The sequence below is a fragment of the Podarcis raffonei genome, chromosome 15, assembly GCF_027172205.1.
Source record: "Podarcis raffonei isolate rPodRaf1 chromosome 15, rPodRaf1.pri, whole genome shotgun sequence".
Taxonomy (NCBI): domain Eukaryota; kingdom Metazoa; phylum Chordata; class Lepidosauria; order Squamata; family Lacertidae; genus Podarcis; species Podarcis raffonei.
Window position 1 is genome coordinate 12552170 of NC_070616.1, and position 22923 is coordinate 12575092.

The following is a 22923-nucleotide window of genomic DNA, read 5'->3' on the forward strand; positions in this document are numbered from 1 at the left end:
TCTATTGTCTAAACTTGGGCTGAGCATATTTTTACTCCCAAATGCTGCTATATATAGAGGGACAATAGTCATTGTGTCGTTTGGCTGGTGGATTGATAGCAGCGCTGAAGAACTCCAATATGGTAGGTTCCTTCCTCCCTCCTTCCCTTCCCTAGGAGGCAAAGCAAATTCATCCTTATATTTAATCTTGTGCAACTCATGTCTTCTTTTCGCAATCAGTTCCTTCCTTCTTCCTTTCCTCCTTGGTGCTGTGGCCAAAAATTTGTCCTGGTTTCTTTTTTTTAATCATTCTCCTTCAATTACTAAGAAACAAAAAAATTGCATTTCAAAATTATCAAAGGGAAAAGAACATTTTGGTTACGTTCTTGGGGGAGGGGGCAAGGGTTTCATTGCTTTCCAGGTGGCCAGGGAAGGCTTTTATTTCATGCTGCAAATCATCGCTCTGGCAGCCTGCGCTCTGCAGCCTCCTTGGGTGCCCAGGTTTCCTGAAAACCTAATGGATATCCTCAGCTGGGTTTTCTATAGGAAGGTGGGGAGGCTGGCTGCTCTGTGCCTGACAGTCGTTTACCATTCTTTTTTTAAAGTGAAGTGGGTTTTTTTAAAGTCAGTTTTAAAGAAATCAGTTCTGAAAGGGGTGGGTTTTTTTTTTAGTTTTTTTTTTTTAGCTATAAGGAAATATTTCCCTTAAGAAGAAATCTGTGACGGTGTCAGTCTCAGGTGCTCAGAAGACAGCCACCCCAGCTTCAATAAGGAACACATGGAACTGCCTCAGAGCATTGGTCCAAGTAGCCCAGTATTGTCTACACTGAATGGTAGCTGCTCTCCAGGGTTTCAGGCAGGGTTCTCTTCCAGCCCAACTGGAGATACTGAGGATTGTACTTGGGACCTAAGGGAAATGCTCTACCACTGAGCCATAGCCTTTTTTTTTAAAAAAAAAATATTTTTATTAAACAGTTTTTATAACCATACAAACAAAACATACATAAAAAAAACAAAAGACAAAAACAGAACAAGAAACAAGTACCATTTCATATCCTAATTTCTTAAACCTTTCTTCCTCGACTTCCTCATGCCTCCCATTTCTGTATTCCAAATTCTAATCAATTACTCAGCAAATCTTCCCTTATTTTACTATAAATTTAAGCTAATCATCCTTATTCTCCTTGTCTTAACCATTGCTAATAGTAACCATTTACTTTAGTCCAACATCATTCTAACTGTCATTAATTTTGTAGTATTTCTTTAGATAGTCCTTGAACTTTTTCCATTCTTCTTCCGCCGCTTCACTTCCCTGGTTTCGGATTCTGCTCGTCATTTCTGCCAAGCCCATGTAGTCCATCACCTTCATCTGCCATGAGCCATAGCCTTTCCCCTGAAAATAATGCTCAGGGGAAGACATTAGGAAGTAACTTCTCCCATGAGGATTTTTCAGATCAGAGAGATTAACAGAAAACAGGCTTACAGATCGTCTAAAATGCTAAGCTGTCTGCAACTGCTTTTCAGTAAACAAGATAAATAAGTGCGGGCAGCTAGGGAGGCTGCAGGGTGCTGGATTAATGTTTAATAGAAAACTGGGGGGAGCCTTCTGGGTGCTTTGCAAGATGGTCACCTCTCTATGATAAGCTACGTTCAAGGGTTAACCCACCAAAATTCTGGAGGGAGGAAAAAATGGGAGGCTCTTTCACAGGAGAAGAAATGTTTTGAGAAGTGGGAGTTTTGGGTACAGCACTATTCCAGCCTTCTACCCTTCACTGGATGTTTTTAAGCAGAGGATGGATAACCATCTGCCTGGGGTTCTTTAGCTGCATTTTCTGCATGGGGGGTGGACTGGATGACCCCTGGGGTCCCTTCCAACTCTACAATTCTATGATTCTCTCCAAGTTCTGTGAAGGCCTCCTCCTCTTCTTATCTTTGTGGTTATTTTGCATTGTAAGCAGCTTTTTGTTCATTTTTTAAACTGGAAAGAGGGATTAATAATAATAATAATAATAATAATAATAATAATAATAATAATTTTGCTTTAAAAAATACTTTCTGAAGCACACAGAGTCTCAGGGAAGCATCAAACATGTTCAAAATGGCAAAAAAGGGTAGGGGGGAAATCCATTCCTATCCCAAGTCATGATGGTAATATTCTTAATGAAAGCAACCCGAGGACGTCTATACATAAGGAAACGATCATTCTTTATTAATCAGAGAGAAATGTACATGTAATTATGCCAAATGAGCTCTGCAGGGAGGCTTTCCGCCCCTCACCCCCACCCCCCGCTGCCCCCTCCCCACCTCTCACACTTTACGATGTCTTAAAAGGATTTATAAATATTACTGGGGTTTTATAGCATCGTAAAGTTTCAGCTCTTTCTGTAATGCTACTTTCAAACGATTACTGGGAGACAAACCTCTGTTGTCAGAAGTAAGACAATAATCGCTGCAAGGCAGGGAACTGCGGCGGCCCTGAATCTTGAGGGCTGGGGAAGGGGAATCCTAGAATAGCAGCTATTCAGTCCTTCCCCTCTCCTCACTTTCTCCTCACAACATCCCTGTGAGGTAGGTTAGGCTGGGAGATAAGGGCTGGCCCCAGGATCACCCAGCGAGCTTCATGGGCCCTAGCCCAACACGTCGCTGCACGGCCTCTACCACTTCATTCTGATGTATGCAATTTGTGCAAATTTAGAAGCAGTTCCCTTTGTGGTTTAACAAGCAACCCTTCTTCACGTGGAAGCTGTAGCTGTGAGGGAAAAAAGTGTCTCTTAACAACTCTAGCACCCTCAATGAACTGCAGTTCCCAGGATCCGTTGGGGGAAGCCATGATTGTTTAATAATAATAATAATAATAATAATAATAATAATAATAATAATAATTTATTATTTATATCCGCCCATCTGGCTGGGTTTCCCCAGCCACTTTAGGCGGTTTCCAACAAAACACTAAAATACAATAACCTGTTAAACATTAAAAGCTTCCCTAAACAGGGCTGCCTTCAGATGTCTTCTAAAAGTTTGGTAGTTATTTTTCTCTTTGACATCTGGTGGGAGGGTGTTCCACAGGGCGGGTGCCACTACCGAGAAGGCCCTCTGCCTGGTTCCCTGTAACTTGGCTTCTTGCAGTGAGGGAACTGCCAGAAGGCCCTCGGCGCTGGACCTCAGTGTCCAGGCAGAACAATGGAGGTGGAGACGCTCCTTCAGGTATACTGGACCGAGGCCGTTTAGGGCTTTACAACAGTTTACAGCGGTTATCGTAGTACTTTAAATGGGTGAACGTGGAGTTCATCTTTTGGTAGCCGGTTCCTCAGCGGGTTCATTGCAGAGGGAGCTGCCTCCCTTTTCTCTGTCCTGAATCATCCACTTTGCTTGGAGGATCTCCAAGTTCAAGTCTTGTGAGGAGGAGACAAACTTCCTCCCTGTCTACTTTCATGCGTTAGTTTCTCTTCAGACCCTACAAATCTTCCGTCTGCCTTTTCTCCCTCTCCTGCTAATCAGCTTCCTTGGATGACCCCATTGGGTTGTGGTGGTATGAGACAGAGAGAAAAACTTCATTTCCTCTCCCCTGCCTCCATGCATAATTTTATAGATTTCTGTTATCCCCCCCCCCTTCCTCGCCTTTCCCCCCATACTAAAAAGCCTCTAAAAAGCCATGAATGGAAGTCTTTTTCGGATTATTTAAAGAAATACTATAGTATGATGAATTCGCGAGCTGGATTTGAACCACGAGGAACAGGAGGAATGAGAGAGCATTGTATTGTCGTTGTGGTGAGAGAAGATATGGTGCAGCAAGGGGGAGAAATAAAAAAACACCATGGAAAACAGGGTGGGAAGTCGACAAAACCAAAGAAAAAAATCATTATGTATTGGAGTGTATCTGGGATTGTTTTGAAAATTTAATAAAATATAACTGGGCTGCCATACATCCAGGATTTCCCAGACATATCTGGGATTGTTTGTCAGAAATATTATCTGGACAGAAACACACACACCCCCCACCTCACGAAAAGCTCAACAAATTTGCCAAAAAATGTTTTTTGTGTCCGGATTTTCACTTTCTGAAATATGGCAACCCTGGGGTGGGGGGAATGTTATAACCCTTCCTCATAGGGGAAGTTATTTCCCTATTCCCTGGGAGAAGGCTACTGCCTTCCAACCCTGCTTTCCTGAATGACCCGGATGCAGGACTAGGCAAACCTTTTGTAAACCTCTGCAACATTTTCCAGCTGAAAATCGGGGTGCATGTCTTTTGGTTCTGCGCTGCCACGTAATTCAGCTGACTGCCTCGCCTGCCACAGCCTCTCCCTGGCAGATGCTCGCTCCCTTTCCTCCTCACTCGCTTCCTCTGCCGACACCACACCTCACGCCACCTTGACAGTGGTGGCAGCTTTGGTGGCAGCAGAGAGAAGCCAGGAAGAAGAAGAAGAAGAAGAAGAAGAAGAAGAAGAAGAAGAAGAAGAAGAAGAAGAAGAAGAAGAGTAGTTTTAGTAGTTTGGATTTGATATCCTGCTTTATCACTACCCTATGGAGTCTCAAAGTGGCTAACAATCTCCTTTCCCCTTCCTCCCTCACAACAAACACTCTGTGAGGTGAGTGAGGCTGAGAAACTTCAGAGAAGTGTGACTAGCCCAAGGTCACCCAGCAGCTGCATGTGGAGGAGCGGAGACGCGAACCCGGTTCACCAGATTACGAGTCCACCGCTCTTAACCACTACACCACACTGGCTCTCAGTGTGAGCAAGAGTGCACATCCACCACCTCCGCTCCGGGGGGGGGGGGAAAATGTCACCCCTGTGCGCAAGGGTTCAGCTTCAGGAGGGTTTGTGCGACCCATCAGTCGGGGATGTTCTTATTCAAAGATGATCGGGAGGTTGGGCCAATCGATGCCTATCGGACAAGATGGCTAAATGGAACTTCCTTGCTCAGAGGAAGTCTATCTCTGAACACCAGGTGCTGGGCACAGGTAACTAGGGGATGCCATCAGATTTAAGCCTTGCTTGTGGGCATCTGTTTGGCCGCCTTGGGAAGAGTATGCCAAAGCTTTGGTCTGATGTGGGAGAGTTGTTGCCATGGGCCCTTGCAGTCCGCTTTCCTCCAGGGTAGATAATGAACTTCCTTATTTATTTCAGGAAATTTATATGCCATAGCATGATCAAATTGTAGAGTTGGAAGGGTTCCCCAGGGGCCATCTAGTCCACCCCCACAATGCAGGAATCACAGCTAAATAATCCCCACCACTTTCCGAGCTTCTGTCCTGGCAGGCAGTTGCCTGCTGCCTGAAATTGAAGACATTCCTCCCCCCCCCCCACTGCACAGGCAAATAATTCCCCTTTCCTCCCACTGTCCCTATGAATTTCTTTCTCTCTTTCTTTCTTTTTTAAATCGGAACACAAAACTCTCTTTTCCATTCTTGGATCCCCCTAAACGTCACTTCGCCGGCATCTCTGCCGTGACACCGTGAACTGAGGCATAAGCCTGGATTAGATTTATCATCTAATTATAGCTAGAACTGGAAAAGGAGGAATAAAAAAAAAATATGATCAGAGGTATGGAATGCCGTCCATAAAAGGAGAGGATCAAAAGATCGCAGCACACCGGATCCAAATGGAATCCTGGGGGAGGGAAACAGAGATGATGGCAGGACTCTCCAGGGGACTTCCAGCTCTTTCTACGAGGCCAGGGTCCCATCTAGTCCAGCGTCCTGTTCTCACAGTGGCCAACCAGATGCCCCGATGGGAAGCCCAGAGGCAGGATTCAAACACAAGAGCCCTCTCCCCTCCTGAGGTTTCCAGCCAGTTCAGAAGTTTTGCTGCCTTCCACCATGCTGCCACTGACAGCCACTTCCTCCACAAATTTCTCCAGCGCCCCTCTTTTTATAAAGCCTACCAAGTTTGTGGCCATCCCTGTCTCCTGTGGCAGGGAGTTCCATAGTTTAACTATGCACTGCATGAAGAAGTCGTTTATTTTTTTCCCTCGCCCTGAATCTTCCCACATGCAGCTTCACCAGCTGTCTGCAAGTTTGTTTGTTTATTGCATTTATATCCCACCTTTTCCTCCAAGAAGTTCAAGGCGGCATACATGGGTCTCCCCCTCCTCATTTAACACCCACAACAACCCTGCGAGGTAGGTCAGAATGAGGGGCAATGACTGGTAAGCTTCATGGCCAAGTGAAGATTTGAACCCCGGTTTCCTAGGTCCCAGTCCAGCACTCTAACCACTGCTCCACACTGCCTCTGGTTCTGGTCTTAGTTTTGTTTAGCCCCCTCTCTGCTGACACACACAGTCTCCGTCCTGTCTCAGTCCCTGGAGACAAGGGTGACAAGGATGATTCACACAGTCTGCTCAACTTCGTCAGTCCATTGCTCTCATTTCTTCCCTCACTTCCTAAGCCTGGCAGCCAGGAGAAATGCAAACAATTATCGCAGAGAAAATCCTTAGGAAGGATAATGCATCTTCGCATCAGCCTCTGGTTTTATCTTTGCACGCTGTTTCATTTATTTTCAAGTATTTATTTTCAAGTATATTTTTTTAACTCTTTGTTTTTCTTAAATTTAAAAACGACAGCAATGCAGAATCCTCAAAAATCCAGGTCCGTTATTATGACACTTGTAACTTTTTTGGGGGGTGAAAGTGTGGCAGAAAAAGAGGGGGGGGGGAGAAGGGGCCTATCCCACTCTAGCTCCAGCCTTGCTCGCCTTTTTACTGTGGTCCCAGTTACAACTCCTTTGAACCCCCTGACAGATAACTGAGGAAAAGAAACAGTAAAAAGGGTTTAGATAAGAACTTTGTCGTCTCTCTCAAAACAAAAACACCAACAAGAAACTCCTGACTCCTTTCCACCTGTTATAATTAGATGGAGTTGGCTCCTAGGGGCTGAGGTCCCTTTGCCCTCCCCCAGAAATATTTGAGGGGGCTGGGTGTCCTCAAAGTTGATGGGCATTGCTATTCAAATGGTGTACATGAGCCATGTCTCATCATCAATAGTCAGGGCTTACCTGGGCCCTCCCAATATTACATTTAAACTGGCACCCGAATTAGGTCTCTCGCCACCTAATGTCTAAACTATATAATGACGCTATCCACACAAAGCTCCTCCTCCTTTTAAGGAGCACTTCCTCATCGCATACAAAGCATAGCTGTCAACTTACAGATTTGAAAATAAGGGACCAGCAGCCTTTAAAATAAGGGACCTGCAGCCTCACCTGTTCCAGGCACTCCAGTCTTCCTGTCTTCCTGCAGTCTGGTCAAACTCATGCTGGTAGCTTCGAGAACACTGTCCAGCCAACTTTGTAACCAGAGGTTCAACTGAATAGAATCTGAATCACATGCACCACAAGGTCTATGCAGCCTCAACTTAAGATGGCTCCCCGACCTGGCTTTGCACTGCAAAGTTTGCTGCAGCATGTGCAACAAAATGGCATCCAGCATTCAAAAAACCCCTCGGCTTGCATTAACTAGCCACACACAAGGCATGCAAGCTCCACCCCCCAGTCGTTCTTAGACTTCTTATTGGGTGAGCAACACAGCCAAGCAACACAGTTGGGGCCTCCCTCCTCCCTGGCCAGCAGGGAGGGAGGAAGAGGAGCTGCTTCCTTTGAAATTTAAGGGACATCATTTAAGGGACATTTAAGGGACATCCATCAATAAGGGACAGCAGCGGGACATGGCGCTGGAATAAGGGTCTGTCCCTTCAAATAAGGGACACTTGACAGCTATGATACAAAGTCTGTGCGTTCCGAGCAAACTGGGAGATCTTATGTGCAGAAACATTTGTAGGTTTCGTATGTTGTCGTAAGTGAACGCCATGTGAATGCAACAAAGTTGTTGCTGATACAAATTGTGTTGTATTACATATACAAGTTTAATGTGTGCATTTAGTCCAGCTATGATTGTGTGGGTGCTTACCTTATTGATATTCGTCATTAAGGTCTTAATATTCTCAACAAGTACAAATATTATCATTTCTGTTGTTAACATAAAAATGAGGTCATGTATTCATTTTAAATCCTGTGTCAATATTTTTAGCTGGTCTACCCTTGCTGGGGGGCCTGGCCCAAGGGACAGGGAAATCACTGGGGTGGATTGTAGTCTGTAATGCTGTTGGACTCCAACTTTGAAGTGGAATTCATTTTAGTCTGAATTCTCATCAGGACCAGAGTCACGCTCTGCCTGGGTGCCTGGGTGCCTGGGTACAGTCCCCCTCCCAGGATTATTCTCAGGACCGCAATACCTCAAGGACCGCCTCTTTCCATATGAACCTACCCAGACCCTGAGATCATCTTCTGAGGCCCTTCTTCATGTGTCACCTCCTCGAGAGGTCCGGAGGGTGCCAACACAAGAACAGGGCCTTCTCTGCAGTGGCTCCCCGTTTGTGGAATGCTCTCCCCAGGGAAATTCACCTGGCGCCTTCATTATACACCTTTAAGTGCCAGGCAATAACGTTCCTTTTTAACCAGGCCTTTGCTTGATCTGATTTACATCCTATAGCCTTTTAAAATGTGATGGGGTTTTTTTTTGGTGGGGGGCTATTGCGTTGTTGTTTTTATTTTTATTAGGTATTTTGTGGTTTTATAACTTGATGTTATTCTGTGAACCACCCTGAGACCCTTGGGTATAGGGCGGTATATAAATTCAATAAATAATAATAATAATATTCTCATTATTAATCTGCAGGCACCCAAAATGGCCAGACACAAGAAGGAAGGAGGTGGCTCCAATGTATTCTCTATGTTTGATCAAAGCCAGATCCAAGAATTTAAAGAGGTAAGTTCTCCCTAAGGCTGTGCAAAACACTTGACTTTGGGATGTGTGGGGATTTCGTTTGGTCTATGTTTTTAAGCAAAGCAACCTGATTTTGCTCAACTAATACATGGACCACAATGAAGTTAGCCAATAATAATAATAATAATAATAATAATAATAATAATAATAATAATAATAATAATAATTTATTATTTATACCCCACCCATGTGGCTGGGTTTCCCCAGCCACTCTGGGCGGCTTCCAACAAAATATTAAAATACAATGGTCTGTTAAGCATTAAAAGCTTCCCTAAACAGGGCTGCCTTCAAATGTCTTCAGAAGTCCAGTAGTTGTTTTTCTTTTTGACATCTGGTGGGAGGGCGTTCCACAGGGTGGGTGCCACTACCGAGAAGGCCCTCTGCCTGGTTCCCTGTAACTTGGCTTCTCACAGTGAGGGAACCACCAGAGGGCCCTTGGAGCTGGTCCTCAGTGTCCGGGCAGAACGATGGGGGTGGAGATGCTCCTTCAGGTATACTGGACCAAGGAAGTTTAAGGCTTTAAAGGTCAGCACCAAAACTTTGAATTGTGCTCAGAAACGAACAGGGAGCCAATGTAGATCTTTCAAGACCGGTGTTATGTGGTCTCTGCGGCCGCTCCCAGTCACCAGTCTAGCAGCCGCATTCTGGATTAGTTGTAGTTTCCGGGTCACCTTCAAAGGTAGCCCCACATAGAGCGCATTGCAGTAATCCAAGTGAGAGATAACTAGAGCATGCACCACTCTGGCAAGACAGTCCGTGGGCAGGTAGGGTCTCAGCCTGCATACCAGATGGAGCTGGTAAACGGCTGCACTGGACACAGAATTGACCTGCACCTCCATGGACAGCTGTGAGTTCAAAATGACTCCCAGGCTGCACACCTGGTACTTCAGGAGCACAGTTACCCCATTCAGGACCAGGGAGTCCTCCACACCTGCCCGCCTCCTGTCCCCCCAAAAACAGTATTTCTGTCTAGTCAGTATTCAATCTCAATCTGTTAGCTGCCATCCACCCTCCAACTGCCTCCATACACTTCTCCAAATTTCATCATATTGTTCTTGGCTCAAAAAACCGTAACAAGGTGCATATAAAATGTGTATTTTAGTTTTGAAAGCATACACAAAGTGTTGAATCCATTCAAGTTTTACTTACTGCAGACGTGTTGAAATTAATGGACCCCAGTTAGCCGTTTACGAAATGCTGGCGGCTATGGAGGGTTTTCCACCTTGTTGGATTCAACACAGTTATAAGCAATATCCCCCACCCCTAATCTCTCACTCTTTGTATTTCGCAATAGGCCTTCACAATCATGGATCAGAACCGAGATGGCTTCATTGACAAGGCTGACTTGAGAGACACCTTTGCTGCATTGGGTAAAAAGCACAAACTTTTGTGTGTACTGGCATCTAATATGTATTTTGGAAAGTTGTTTGTTTGCTGTGCGTTTGGACGTCTCTTAGGATATTGGTAACCACATTATTTTTATTTTAATCCGATTTTAAGATGTATTTCAGCCGATTGCTGAATTTTATGTCTTGATGTATTATATATTTTGATGTTAGCCACCCTGAGCCCGGTTCTTCTTCCTCCTCCTCCTCCTCCTCCTCCTCCTCCTCCTCCTCCTCCTCTTCTTCTTCTTCTTCTTCTTTCTTCTTCACGATGGTTCCTGAGATCAAGGAGCAGGTTTTCATCTATGTTTGGATCAAATTGGATACCATTTTGAATCAAGATGGAAGACTGAACCTTCTTGTGTTAGTTGGTGTATACTAGCCAATCAGAGACGACACAGAAAATGGGATGGTGCATGAAGTGTTGAATAAATACTCCCAAGTACTTCAGTGTATTTCGCCATATGGTAAACCCAGCCAACCTGGGTCTGCAATTTTGCACCAAAGGTTTAACATTATTTCTAATTCCAGCTTATTTATTTTCAAGCCTGCCACTCCACCAAACCAATAAATTTCTGCAAAAACCTCAGGTTCTCCCACTTCTGGGATCATTAGTTAGAAGGCAATAACATCTGCCAATAAACTGATTTTCCCTTTACCCGTAATCCTTGTAATTTGGAGTCATTCCATATCCTGTGGCCTTCTTCTTGTCCTGACAATTCTTGAGTTTTCCACAGTGTCCCCGGGTTCAAAATATGAGCAGTAATTTCATTCTCTTAAGGTTTTTACACTTTGCTGCAAGCTCTATTCAACTTTGAAGAAAAGAAAATATTAGGTTAGAGATTTTGGACTGGTGGTTTGCGTATCATTCGTGCAGGTGCGTGTGCAGATCTCTGGATGATGTCACACACCTACAACTATATATTTCTTCATGGCTGAATGCCACCATTTCCATTTACTGTCACGTGACAAGAACACTCTTCTCTCATAGGTCGCATGAATGTCAAGAATGAAGAGTTAGAAGAAATGATCAAGGAAGCTCCAGGGGCCATTAACTTCACTGTCTTCCTTACTATGTTTGGTGAGAAGCTCAAAGGTAAGTGGAAACCAGTGGTCAAATGGCGTGTGCGAATCTCTATTTACAAACAGTTCCCAGAATCCTTTGCATGGGGCAGAGCCTTGGCAGTTTAACTGGCTCAATGGCAGAGCACATGTTGCATATGTAAAGGTCCTAGGTTCATTCCTTGGCCCTCCAGTCAGAAGGACCCGATAGCAGGTGACATGGAAAAATTGTCAGGAGCTTGTCTTACACTCAAGTAGGACCCTGGTAGAGTCACATGTCCGACTGGCATGTTCTCTCCCTCCTGGTCGTTTGTTCGGGAGCTTCAAAAGCTTTCTTCTGCCCAAACATCACACCGACCGATGCCATCAGACATCGGCACACTTGGGGATCCGCAGTCTTCGCAGCTTGTGTAACAGACCTCAGCATCTCAGCATTTTGGCTAATCTACTTTATTTACATATAAACACACAAGGAGCACTGCAACATGGCTCCCTCTCTCTCTAGCATCAGACAACAAAAAAGAACAAAGGACAATAGTTCCACTTCACGGAACACAGTAATGCAAACATCCTGTCTCCGTCACTTCCCACTCTGTGGAGTCAAAACATACACCGTCATGTGATAGACAACAATCCCATGACTGCAATCACGAAGCAGGAATTCTAACAAAAATGACTTGTTTGAACCAACAGAGTAATGAGCACCAGGATAGATGGACAAAAAGTCTGACCCTAGAAAGGGCAGCTGCTGGTGTTGGTATGAATCCGAGGTATGCTTGGAATGTAGCTATTGCAACTTGTAATTTTTTGTTCATGGAGCGATGGTTCAGGTATACATGCCAATGTCATGGACTGGTTGAATTCAGAGGAATGGTGGGAGGAGTTAGCTGAGGAGCAGTGGCGGAGCAAGCCGTTCGGGCGTCTGGGGCGGTATGTGTGCCCTGTGCCCAGGGGCGGGGCCAGCCCTACAACTGAGAGGGGGCAGTGGGCAGACCGTTTGGGGCAGTGTGGAGCCTGCGGGCACCCAAGCCACTGCATCACTCCTAGGAGAGACCTGTGGTTTGGGCGTGCGGCAGGCCCTGCAGTGAGTGCCGCCTGGCATTTTGTCACCCCCCCCCTCAGTGGTGACACCCGGGGCGGACAGCACCCACCGCCCCCTTCCTCCACCCCTGCTGGGCAGCCCCCCAAAGGAAGAAGGCTCAGAGCTCGGGAATTGGTGATTAGAGGTCAGAGGGAGAAGTGGGAGAAGACTGGGGAGAAGTGGTGTCAGAAGTTGAAGAGGTAACAGGGCTTAGTGAGCTGGGAGAGTCTGTGGCAGAGAGAAGTCCAGAAGCGGAGGCAGAAGCAGAGGCTGGAGAGGAGAGGGGTCAAGAGGCAGAGATGAGTCTGGCTAGTGAAGAGGCACGGGTGTCTCCCTCTCCTTCCGCGACCAGCTCCCCTCCCCCATGGTCTCCCAGGACAAGAAGTGGCATGAAATGAGAAGAGCAAAGACAGGCATGCAGGCTTAGTCTCAGATTGCTTGGGGAAACCCTGGAGGTGGGGCTCTTCAGTCTCTGCAACTGCTTCATGGGGGCAAGACCTACGAAAGAAGAGTTGCTGTGCTCATTAGGCCTGACCCTCCAGTTCAGATCCTGTTTATTTCTAATAAAAAGTTAAGTCCACTTACTTTGTACTGGTGGCTGGCTCGCTTGGGACAACACACACTTTTGCATATAGGCGCCGTCCCTGGAATGTAACCCCCACGCAAGACGCGATCGTACTGTACTGAACAGGATGGACCAATGGTCTGACTCAGTAGAAGTCCACTTCCTCTGCTGCTGTTGTGCTCTGCCTAGCCAGTTTGGTATCTCTAAAATTTGTTTAAAAAATAATCAGTGTTGCGGCGGTGTCTTCCCTGCCATCCTGTCTTTGGGTGAAAAAAATAATAAAAGAAGCAGTTTGCGGTCTGTAATCCTGCTGGACTCTTGAGCTTTGAAGTGGAATTCTGCAGCAAGCATTCCCTATTGATTAGCTGGTGCACAAAGTGGTCTCTTTGAGGACAGCGCGGCATCTCTGCGTGGTATACAAATTGCATTTCCTCCAGCTCTTTGTGGAGCAGAGGCCCATGTGGCTGACATTAACACAGAATGCTTTCGGGAGGGTGGGTGTGTTTGCTGCTCATCTGGCAGTGGGATATATATCACTAACCAAAGTTTCCAGCTTCTTCCTAGAGTTCCAGCTCTCTCTCTCCTTGCTCCTGCGCTGACAGTGCTTTGATGGCTTTAACAGATTTCTAGCACAGCTAATTGTATAAATCATTGTCATCATCATCAGTAATCACCTGCCCTTCACTCAAAGGTCCTTGGATGCATTACAATGTTAAAACACAATAGTTGAAAGCCATTTACAATCCCTACAGTGTCATCGTGTCTACAGACCTGGGATAGCTCAGTCGGTAAAGCATGAGATTCTTAATCTTAGGGTCGTGGGTTCTAGCCTCATGTTGGGCAAAAGATTCCTGCATTGCAGGGGGTTGGACTGGATGACCTTTGGTGTACCATCCAACTCTACAATTCTATGACTCTAAAGTGACTTGTGCTGGGCTTATGTTCCAGGGATTTTCAAAAATGTGCATAGCCGAACCACCCTCGTATGGCCATCCTTAGCTTTCAAGCAAGGCAGAGAGTTTCTAAGAGTTGCTTACCGGGCTCTGGTAGGCTCTTGTGCAGGCTCTTGGAGGACCGTTTGAGTCCCCACAATATCTCACAAGAGCCTCCCAGAGTCTGATAAGCAAGTATGAGAACTTAACAAGCTCTTTCCGCAGCGGGAGAACCCGGCTCAAAGGAGTTTTCAAGCTCTCTGCCTTGCAAGCAATTAATTTGCGGGGTTTCAAATAACCCAAGATAATTGTGCGCGAGACGTGATCGTACTGTATTGGCTATTGGCATATAATTTCTGGGGGATGCATAGCCATGGATCTTCCCTTCTTTTTTTTACAACCTACCCCCCCAAAAAAGCCCCCAACAACAACCAAGCTTTCTCTCTCCTTCCCTGTGGGCTGCCCCACAAACCTAGAAGGTGGCAGTGACTAGCAGTCAAACAATCTTAATGGGTTCAGGTAGGTAGCCGTGTTGGTCTATCATAGTCATAATTTTTTTTTTTTATTAAGGGAGTTCTTTTTGGATCATCTTTTAATAATTTTTTTAAAAAAACTTTCATCTTGTTATTTATTAATCTTGACGGGGTGAGATTCCTTCTACTCCACACTTATTAAAAGCACGGGATCCATAGCTGTCAACTTTTCCCTTTTCTTGCGAGGAATCCTATTCGGAATAAGGGAATTTCCCTTTAAAAAAAAGGATCTTTGTTCTCCTTTGCACCTGACAAAGTGGAAGGTGTGCAAAGGAGGGCAGCCTGGAAACCTAGCCTTATGAAGAGTGGTTGAGGGAGTTGGGGATGTTTAGTCTGGGGAAGAGAAGACAGAGAAGTGACATGATAGCCATCTTCAAATACCTGAAGGGCTGTCCCATGGAAGATGGAGCAACCTTGTTTTCTGCTACTCCAGGGCATAGGAGCCAAACCAATGGTTTAAGTTACAAGAAAGGAGATTCCGCCTGAACAGCAGGAAGAACGTTCTGGCAGTAGGAGCTGTTCAGCAGTGGAACAGACTGTGATTTCCCCATATATTCATATTTCTCCCTTCCCGCTATATATTTAATACTTTACACTGCAGACTTTACACTAACCCTGCTAAAGTTTTAACCAGATTAACCTGATTATTCAGTTATTCTCCAAACATTTCCCACTCTTCCTTAAATACTCCATCTTCCTGATCTCTTATTCTATTAGATAAATTTGCTAATTCTACATATTCTACTTCTCCTGTGTTGCTATTGTTCTCTTGGTTGCCCAGTTTCTTTGTAGGACTGAGACGGGACTGTTGGTGGCTTAAGTGTCAGTTCTGTTCTCCGTAAAGGTAAAGGTACCCCTGGCCATTAGGTCCACTCACGGACGACTCTGGGGTTGTGGCGTTCATCTCGCTCTATAGGCCAAGGGAGCCGGCGTTTGTCCGCAGACAGCTTCCGGGTCATGTGGCCAGCATGACTAAACCGCTTCTGGTGAAACCAGAGCAGCACACAGAAACGCCGTTTACCTTCCCGCCAGAGCGGTACCTATTTATCTACTTGCACTTTGACGTGCTTTTGAACTACTAGGTGGGCAGGAGCAGGGACCAAGCAACGGGAGCTCACCCCGTCACAGGGATTCGAACTGCCGACCTTCTGATCGCCAAGCCCTAAGCTCAGTGGTTTAGACCACAGCACCACCCACGTTCTCCATAGACGACTGTGAATGTTGATATAGGGATCATTTTCTAGGATAATGCAGAAATTAATGGTCTGGTCTTCTTCTGTAAGCAGCACAGGAGGTTGCGGTATGATGAGGGTGATGGATTGCGTATGTATGTGCGCACGCATGTATGTGACAATATTCGTGGGAAGCCCTAATGTGATAAGTGGTAAAAGTTGGCTCTTTAGTTACACAGATGATTGGAAAATGGAGATCATTTATTTACTGTTAGCATGTGACTTGCTGGGCTTGCATGAGTCGTCTGGGCTACCAACAATGCAGTGCTTTCTACTGGAGTATGTTCACACATTCATCCTACAGTCCTCAAGTGCCCAGTAACTGAGTGGAGTGAAATCAGATTATGCTCATTGTGGTGTCAACCAGCAGATATATGTGTGCACAGAAGTATTGGAAATATAAATCTCTGCTTGTTGCCCTTATAGGCACAGATCCGGAAGAGATCATTCTGAATGCTTTTAGGGTTTTCGACAGAGAAGGAAAAGGTCATGTGAAAGCAGATTAGTAAGTCTTCACTTCATTTTGAATCTCTTCCCCATGTTAATTTCGCTTTTGTCAAGTTTGTGACTCGTTGCCAGTCTGTTGTATTGCACTGCCCAATGGCTGGATTCCTGCCCTGTGAAATGCCAGATTTTGTGAGAAGTCATAGAATCATCGAATCATGGAATGGTAGAGTTGGAAGGGACCCCAACGGTCATCTAGTCCAACCCCCTTCAATGCAGAAATCCCAGCTAAAGCATCCATGACAGATAACCATCCAACCTCTGCTTAAAAACCTTCAAGGAAAGAGAGTCCATCACCTCCCAAGGGAGACTGTTTGCTGTGACCAATAAAGGTCTGGGCCAGTTTTAACCCAGCTTCAGCCTCTATTTGCTCCCATGCACGCTACTCTGCGCTGCAGACACTAATTAATCCCAATGTAAACCAAACAAAAACAAAAACTGTCCCTGCATGTAGAGAACTAGCACATCAGGGAAAGTGTTGAAGCGACTGAAGCAGCTCTAGCCACTACACCACGCTCCCCCTCCTGCTTTACCTGCATCCACACAATTAATGCCACTTCTAGTCTTATCCTGGGAGAGGAGGATCAAGAGCACCCACAATTTCATAATACAAAGTGGAATATAAATGTGTAATTTGTAACTGCAGGGTTTTTCTTGCTGGAAAAGGACGTCCACAACACCCCACCAAAAATGGTCCCTGCCCAACCTAGCCAAAGTCACAAGACAATTTCATTAGCTCATCACCAGACAACAGAACATACTGTTTTCTTATTAGACCCAAGGGTAATGTCAATCATTACATAACAAACCATTAAATCAATCCCATGGCTGCATTTGATGCTCAGCCTCATTTCACATAATTCCAGCATTTAGACATTTGACTCTAATAATTTTTTTAGCATGGCTCACACATCCCTTTGAAAGTCTTTCCCCTTTCAAGGCGATGGTTGCTATTCATTAATAGCATTTCTCCATGCGAAGAAGGGAAGACAACAGCAGAATCCTCCCCCCCCCCCACCTCCATTGGCGGTGACTGACCTTTTAATAAGAACCTTCATCTAATTAACATCCTTTTGGGGCATTTCATTTTTTCCACTGCGTGTTTTCACCTCTCACTTGGAAAATCGTGACTCATTTGGGAGTTTTGGAACTGATTTTGAATGTGATGGCAAAGATATGTGATATCTATATTGCCTTAAACACCATACTCTTACCACACAGAGAGATAGATGAGAAAGAGATTGGGCACATTGTCCTTTGCGATGTTGAAGCTCAACAACAGCCTCCTTCCAAGGTGGACAAACAAAACAAAAACTGGCATGGCGTTTGGAAAAGTTTGGTGATTCAGGTTGCAAAGTTCCCTTGACGTTTATGAGGTTTACTCACAAGCAAGAGAGCACAGTGTTGCGATTATGTGTCCCACAGCTGTCCAATAACAGCCTTGTTGATACCAAACAGCACTCCACAAATTTGCACCAACTTGGACCGTGACGGAAATTAGCTGTATTTAAAGTGTGGCCAACCACCTTCTCCAAAGTCCACATTTTCAAAGCCCAGAATATCCCATTTCCCTCCCCGCTTGTTTGCGAGGAATGTGCGTATGTGAGAGACCTGCACATACATGACGCCAGAGCCCTCTCCTTCCTTCCATATCCTGTTTGCAGAAGCAACGCTTCGTTTCCTGAACAACGCAGGAAGTCATTGTGGATCCAACCTCACATCCACAAGTGAGCTCACGGACTAGAATAGAAGGCAGGCACATCCAATTGCATGCCCCTCTAGGACTGCAGACCATCCAAGTGTCCCTGTTTTCCAGGGGCAGTCCTGGCTTTACAGAAGCCGTCCCAGTTTCTGATTTGATCCAAGAATGTCCACTTTTCTTTAGAACATCCCTTTTTCATCAGAGAAGTGTTAGAAGGTATGGAATTTGTTGTTGTTTGGTCGTTTGGTCGTGTCCGACTCTTCATGACCCCATGGACCGGAGCACGCCAGGCACTCCTGTCTTCCACTGCCTCCCGCAGTTTGGTCAAACTCATGCTGATAGCTTTGAGAACACTGTCCAACCATCTCGCCCTCTGTCGTCCCCTTCTCCTTGTGCCCTCCATCTTTCCCAACATCAGGGTCTTTTCCAGGGAGTCTACTCTTCGCATGAGGTGGCCAAAGTATTGGAGCCTCAGCTTCAGGATCTGTCCTTCCAGTGAGCACTCAGGGCTGATTTCCTTCAGAATGGATAGGTTTGATCTTCTTGCAGTCCATGGGACTCTCAAGAGCACCATAATTCAAAAGCATCAATTCTTTGGTGATCAGCCTTCTTTATGGTCCAGCTCTCACTTCCATACATCACTACTGGGAAAACCATAGCTTTAACTATACAGACCTTTGCTGGCAGGTGATGTCTCTGCTTTTTAGCAGAGGTGTCTAGGTTTGTCATAATAGGACATCCTTATTTTCATCAGAGAAATGTTGGAGGATATGGGATTGCGAGTTCAGTTGCCTCTCCTCTTTCGACTTACATGTCAATCCTCAACCAACAATCAAAGGAGGTTTCCAGCATGTGAACTTAAGGGTGTAATAGGCCAGTTTTCAGTTCGATTCTGTGTTGCAGTGGCCTTCAGATACGCTTTGTCGCAAGAGAGAATTTTCTGTTCCTCCCTTTTTCAAAATGAAGAGGATTGTTCTCTATAATTAGAGAGTCCACTCAGGGGCGGAGGAAGGGGGGTACGGTGGGGGGAGCCGCACCCCGGGTGTCACCACTGAGGGGAATGACATGGTGGCTTGGGCGCCCACAGGCTCCGCGCTGCCCCAGATGGTCCACCCACCGCCTCCCCCTCAGCTGTAGGGCATGCCCTACAAGGCACGCCCGCCACCCCAGCCGCCCAATCGGCTTCCTCCGCCGCTGAGTCCACTAGCTTAGAAAGATCAGAATTAGGTGCCTAAGGAACTTCCACTTTCCTTTTGTTTAAGTGCAAAGAGTAGGGAGATCCAGTTGTGAGTCTCAATTGTGTCTTCCCCAAGACTGCAGGAGACAGTCTGATGGAGCCACAGAAGGATCAAATCCTTCTTGGATCTTCATCCAGACATCACTGGTGCTGCCCACAGCCCCACCGACCTCTTCTTGAGGCTACAATGTGCGCCAGATTATCTCAATTAACGCACAACTTGTTCCATGCCATTTCTTTTTTGGGGGAAAAAAAGAAAGCGCAGCTCTCTGTGACTTACTAGGAAACCAAATATTGGGACTGAAAATATTGGAACGAGCTGAAACTGGCCGCAACAGATACCATCAGGACCCCAGGGCAGGCGCTGTTTTTATAAACCCAGTTTGTTTCTATGTGTCTGATTTTGGGGGTTGTTGTCTCCTCCCTCCCCGCAAAGAAACAAGTAATATGGAAAACAACAACTGCAGGGAAGCTGACGGCTTCTTAGTTAGGAAAATCTGAGTCTTTGTTTCTCTATAAAATAAATAATGGAAACTGTTGGGTTCTTTACTCAGTCCTTCTTATGTGTAATGGTGCCAGAGGCTGCCGTGCTGTGCTTCTGAAGCTCAAAATTGTATTTGATCCTCCTCCTTCGCCACCACCACCTCAGCCACCCCCGCCGCCCTCAATCTGGCCTCACATTCTTTCCAAAAACACTGGATGCATGTGAACAGAAGATGCCAAGTGACATTGGTTGCTTTCTGAAAGAGAGAGAGAGAGAGAGAGAGAGAGAGAGAGGACGGAGCCTCTTTGGAAACCAAATCAATAGAAGAGTCTTGCGGCAGAAGGTTTCATGGACTGGAGTCAACAGATTTAGGACAGTTGCCAGATACAGACAGGTGGACACAGAGGAGGAAAAATGGAAACAGTGGAAACAGGGAGACCAAAAGTGGCCCATCTTGTCCAGCATCCCATTTCTCTTGGTGGCAAACCAGATTATTGGTGCTTGGGAAGTCTGTCTTCAAAGAGGATGAGTTCCAGTTCCAGTTCTCCCCTTCCCAAACAGGATTAGTTCCAGTGCAAGTTCACCCCCTCCAAAAAGGAACAACTTCTGCTCCAGTTCAATTCTCACAGTTCAATTCAAAATTCATTCACGTGGCAATTTTTTTTCAGACTTCAGAGTTTCACTAGCTGCTCACCTGAAGGATAAAATGTACTTAAGAACACTAAGAAAACATCCAAATGCACATGTAATACAACAGGAACAGTTGTTTTGTCTATTTCCCCCAACGATTCCTAAGCTTAAACAGCAACATCCCTTTTACAGATAGGGGGGGAAATGATGGCTGCAATGAATGTAATGAAACGTGTGTGTGAATTAAAAAGTGGCCTCCAAAAAAATCAGCACAAAAGTAACTTAATTCCTGTTCGGTTCACCCGGACATTGCGGAAACTACTTTCAGATGTGACTCAGAGCTTTCCGAATTAATTCAGCAAATTAGTTCGCTTGAATCCATCCGTTCCAAGCACCATCAGTCACACCCTTAGACACACTGACCTGGCTCTGTTCACGTGCCGTTGCTTCTCTAGCAAGAGGGGGATACAATGGGACATAGTGGGTCTGTGATTCCTGCATTGCAGGAGGCTGGAATAGGATCCCTTCCAACTCTACAGTTCTATGATTCCACACCTTCAGCCATAATGGCACCAGCACTGCATTCGTCCTGCTATGTACTCCTGTTAGGTTTGAGCACAGTGCAAAAGATTGCAATTGTGGCCTCCTCTGTGGCCCTTAAATAGATTTGCTTTATTTCAAACAGCATGAAGGAAATGCTCATGACACAGGCAGACCGGTTTACTGAAGAGGAGGTAAGATTCCTTACATGCTGCACTCCCTTTTTTTTCTGAAAATGTGAAGATTTTTCTATTTGATAAGAACGATTTCCAATTTTTTTGTTTCGTTCCGGATTTGATGGTTGAGATGGCATCATGAGATTGCCAGGGGTAGTCCCTGGGAGTCTGGTTATCTTGACATACTGTATTTTTTGCCCTATAGGAAGCACTTTTTCCCCTCCAAAAATGAAGGGGAAATGTGTGTGCATCCTATGGGATGAATGCAGGCTTTCACTGAAGCCTGGAGAGCGAGAGGGGTCGGTGCACACCGACCCCTCTCGCTCTCCAGGCTTCAGGAAGCTATCCGCAAGACTTCGTGCAGCTCTCCCACTGCTTGTGGAGAGCTGCCTGCACCCAGAAGCCTGGGGGGCGCTGAGCTCAGCATCCCCCAGGCTTCGGGCAGCTCTCTGCAAGCTGTGGGAAAGCTGTGCAAAGTCGCGCAGCTCTCCCACGGCTTGCGGATAGCAGCCTGTTCTGGGGGCTAGGGTCGGGGGAAGCTCGGGCTTCCCCCGCCCCAGCCCCGTGCCTGGGGGGAAAATACATTTTCCCCCCTTATTCCCCCCCCCAAAAGTAGGTGCGTCCTATGGTCCGGTGCGCCTCATGGGACGAAAAATACGGTAAATGGGGGAAAGAGCTGGTCTGGGATGCATAGATTGATGGTCCTTTAGAGGGGGAATTTCTAACCTTCCCAGTTTCTGCATTTATTTCCTTTGCGAGGAGTTCAAGGTGGCCTACATGGTTCCATGGGTGTAGCCATGGATTTTTGTTTGTGGGGGGCAGACAAAGTTGCTCAGCTTTTTTTTGGAAATCCACCAAAGTTGTTGAGCTCTTTTTATGAGATTGCTCCCTAAAGTTGGGGAAGTCACGGGTAAAAAGTAAAAATACCCCCAAGAGCAGGACTTTAGGGGGAGCAGGCTTTGGTTGGGGGGCAGGCTGACGCTAGGGGAGGCATAACCTCAGTTTATTGAGCACTTTCTTTTTTGTATATAATTTCAATTAAGTTTTCTGTTTTACAATTTAAGATACTCATTTTACATCCTTAGCATATCAATGACTTCCCTTCTTCTCTTTCTGTGGTTCATTTTACATATCATAAATCCCTGCATATTTTACAAAAACTATACCGTTCAGTATTCCATTATTGCATCCAACAAAACTTATTTACACTGCTGAATTTATCTTGATGCTGCCAGCGTTTTCAGCTGTACACAATTATTTCCCATATATTCAATAAACCTTTTCCAATCTTCTTTATTGAGTACTTTCAATGCTTTTCAATAATTCTTGTGCTCCCCCATGCATAGTTCTGCTCCTTCTCCATTTTATCCTGACAAGTAAGTTAAGCTGAGAGACTGTGACTAGGTCAGCCAATGAGCTTCATGGCCAAATCCTGGTCTCCCAGTGCCACACTCTTAACCCTACACCACACTAGCTCTCAATGTTGTTGTTTGACACCAGCTCCCTATGGAAGGTTCCACATCAGCATAGAGTGGAGTGTGGTCCATTTGTGGAACCTTGAGCTGCAGCCAGCACTCTGAGAAATATGCCTCCTGCATGATTACAGTGGTTCTCTTCAATGGTACCAACTAACGGGTAGAGCAGAGGTAGGCAATCAGTCTTTGAACTGTGTGGTTGCTGACCAGCACGCTCCTGTGACAGCTGAGATGCAATTCCCATCCTGTCCTTTCCAATCTTTATTTCTTTCTTCTGTTCCTCAGATGAAACAGACGTTCACCGCATTCCCTCCAGATCCTGCCGGCAACCTGGACTACAAGAACCTTGTTTACGTTATCACTCATGGTGAAGAGAAGGACTAGAAGATGCTGAGATGATCCATCGAGAGAAGGCTATTCACTGTTGCCTCAGAAGAAGCCGAGTGAGATGAAAACCATTATATTTCACCAGGCTTCAACAGCCTGAGGCCCTCCTCATGCTTTGGAGTACAACTGCCATCAGACGTAGAAAACAACTGGGGAGCAGCAGAGTGTTGAAGGCCGTGCTAGATAATCTTGGGCATTTTTATAAATAAAAGCGGAAGATACCATTTTGTATCTAT

At 45.7% G+C, this 22923-nt stretch overlaps 1 protein-coding gene across 1 annotated transcript; it reads left to right on the top strand.

Annotated features, from left to right (window-relative positions):
• Positions 1-22923, top strand: MYL10 (myosin light chain 10). Its single transcript, XM_053367921.1, has 7 exons — positions 1-122; positions 8655-8744; positions 10057-10132; positions 11139-11243; positions 15979-16057; positions 20795-20843; positions 22586-22923. Exons 1-7 carry the CDS (start codon positions 120-122, stop codon positions 22682-22684), a joined length of 501 nt encoding a protein of 166 aa, XP_053223896.1. The 5' UTR covers positions 1-119; the 3' UTR covers positions 22685-22923.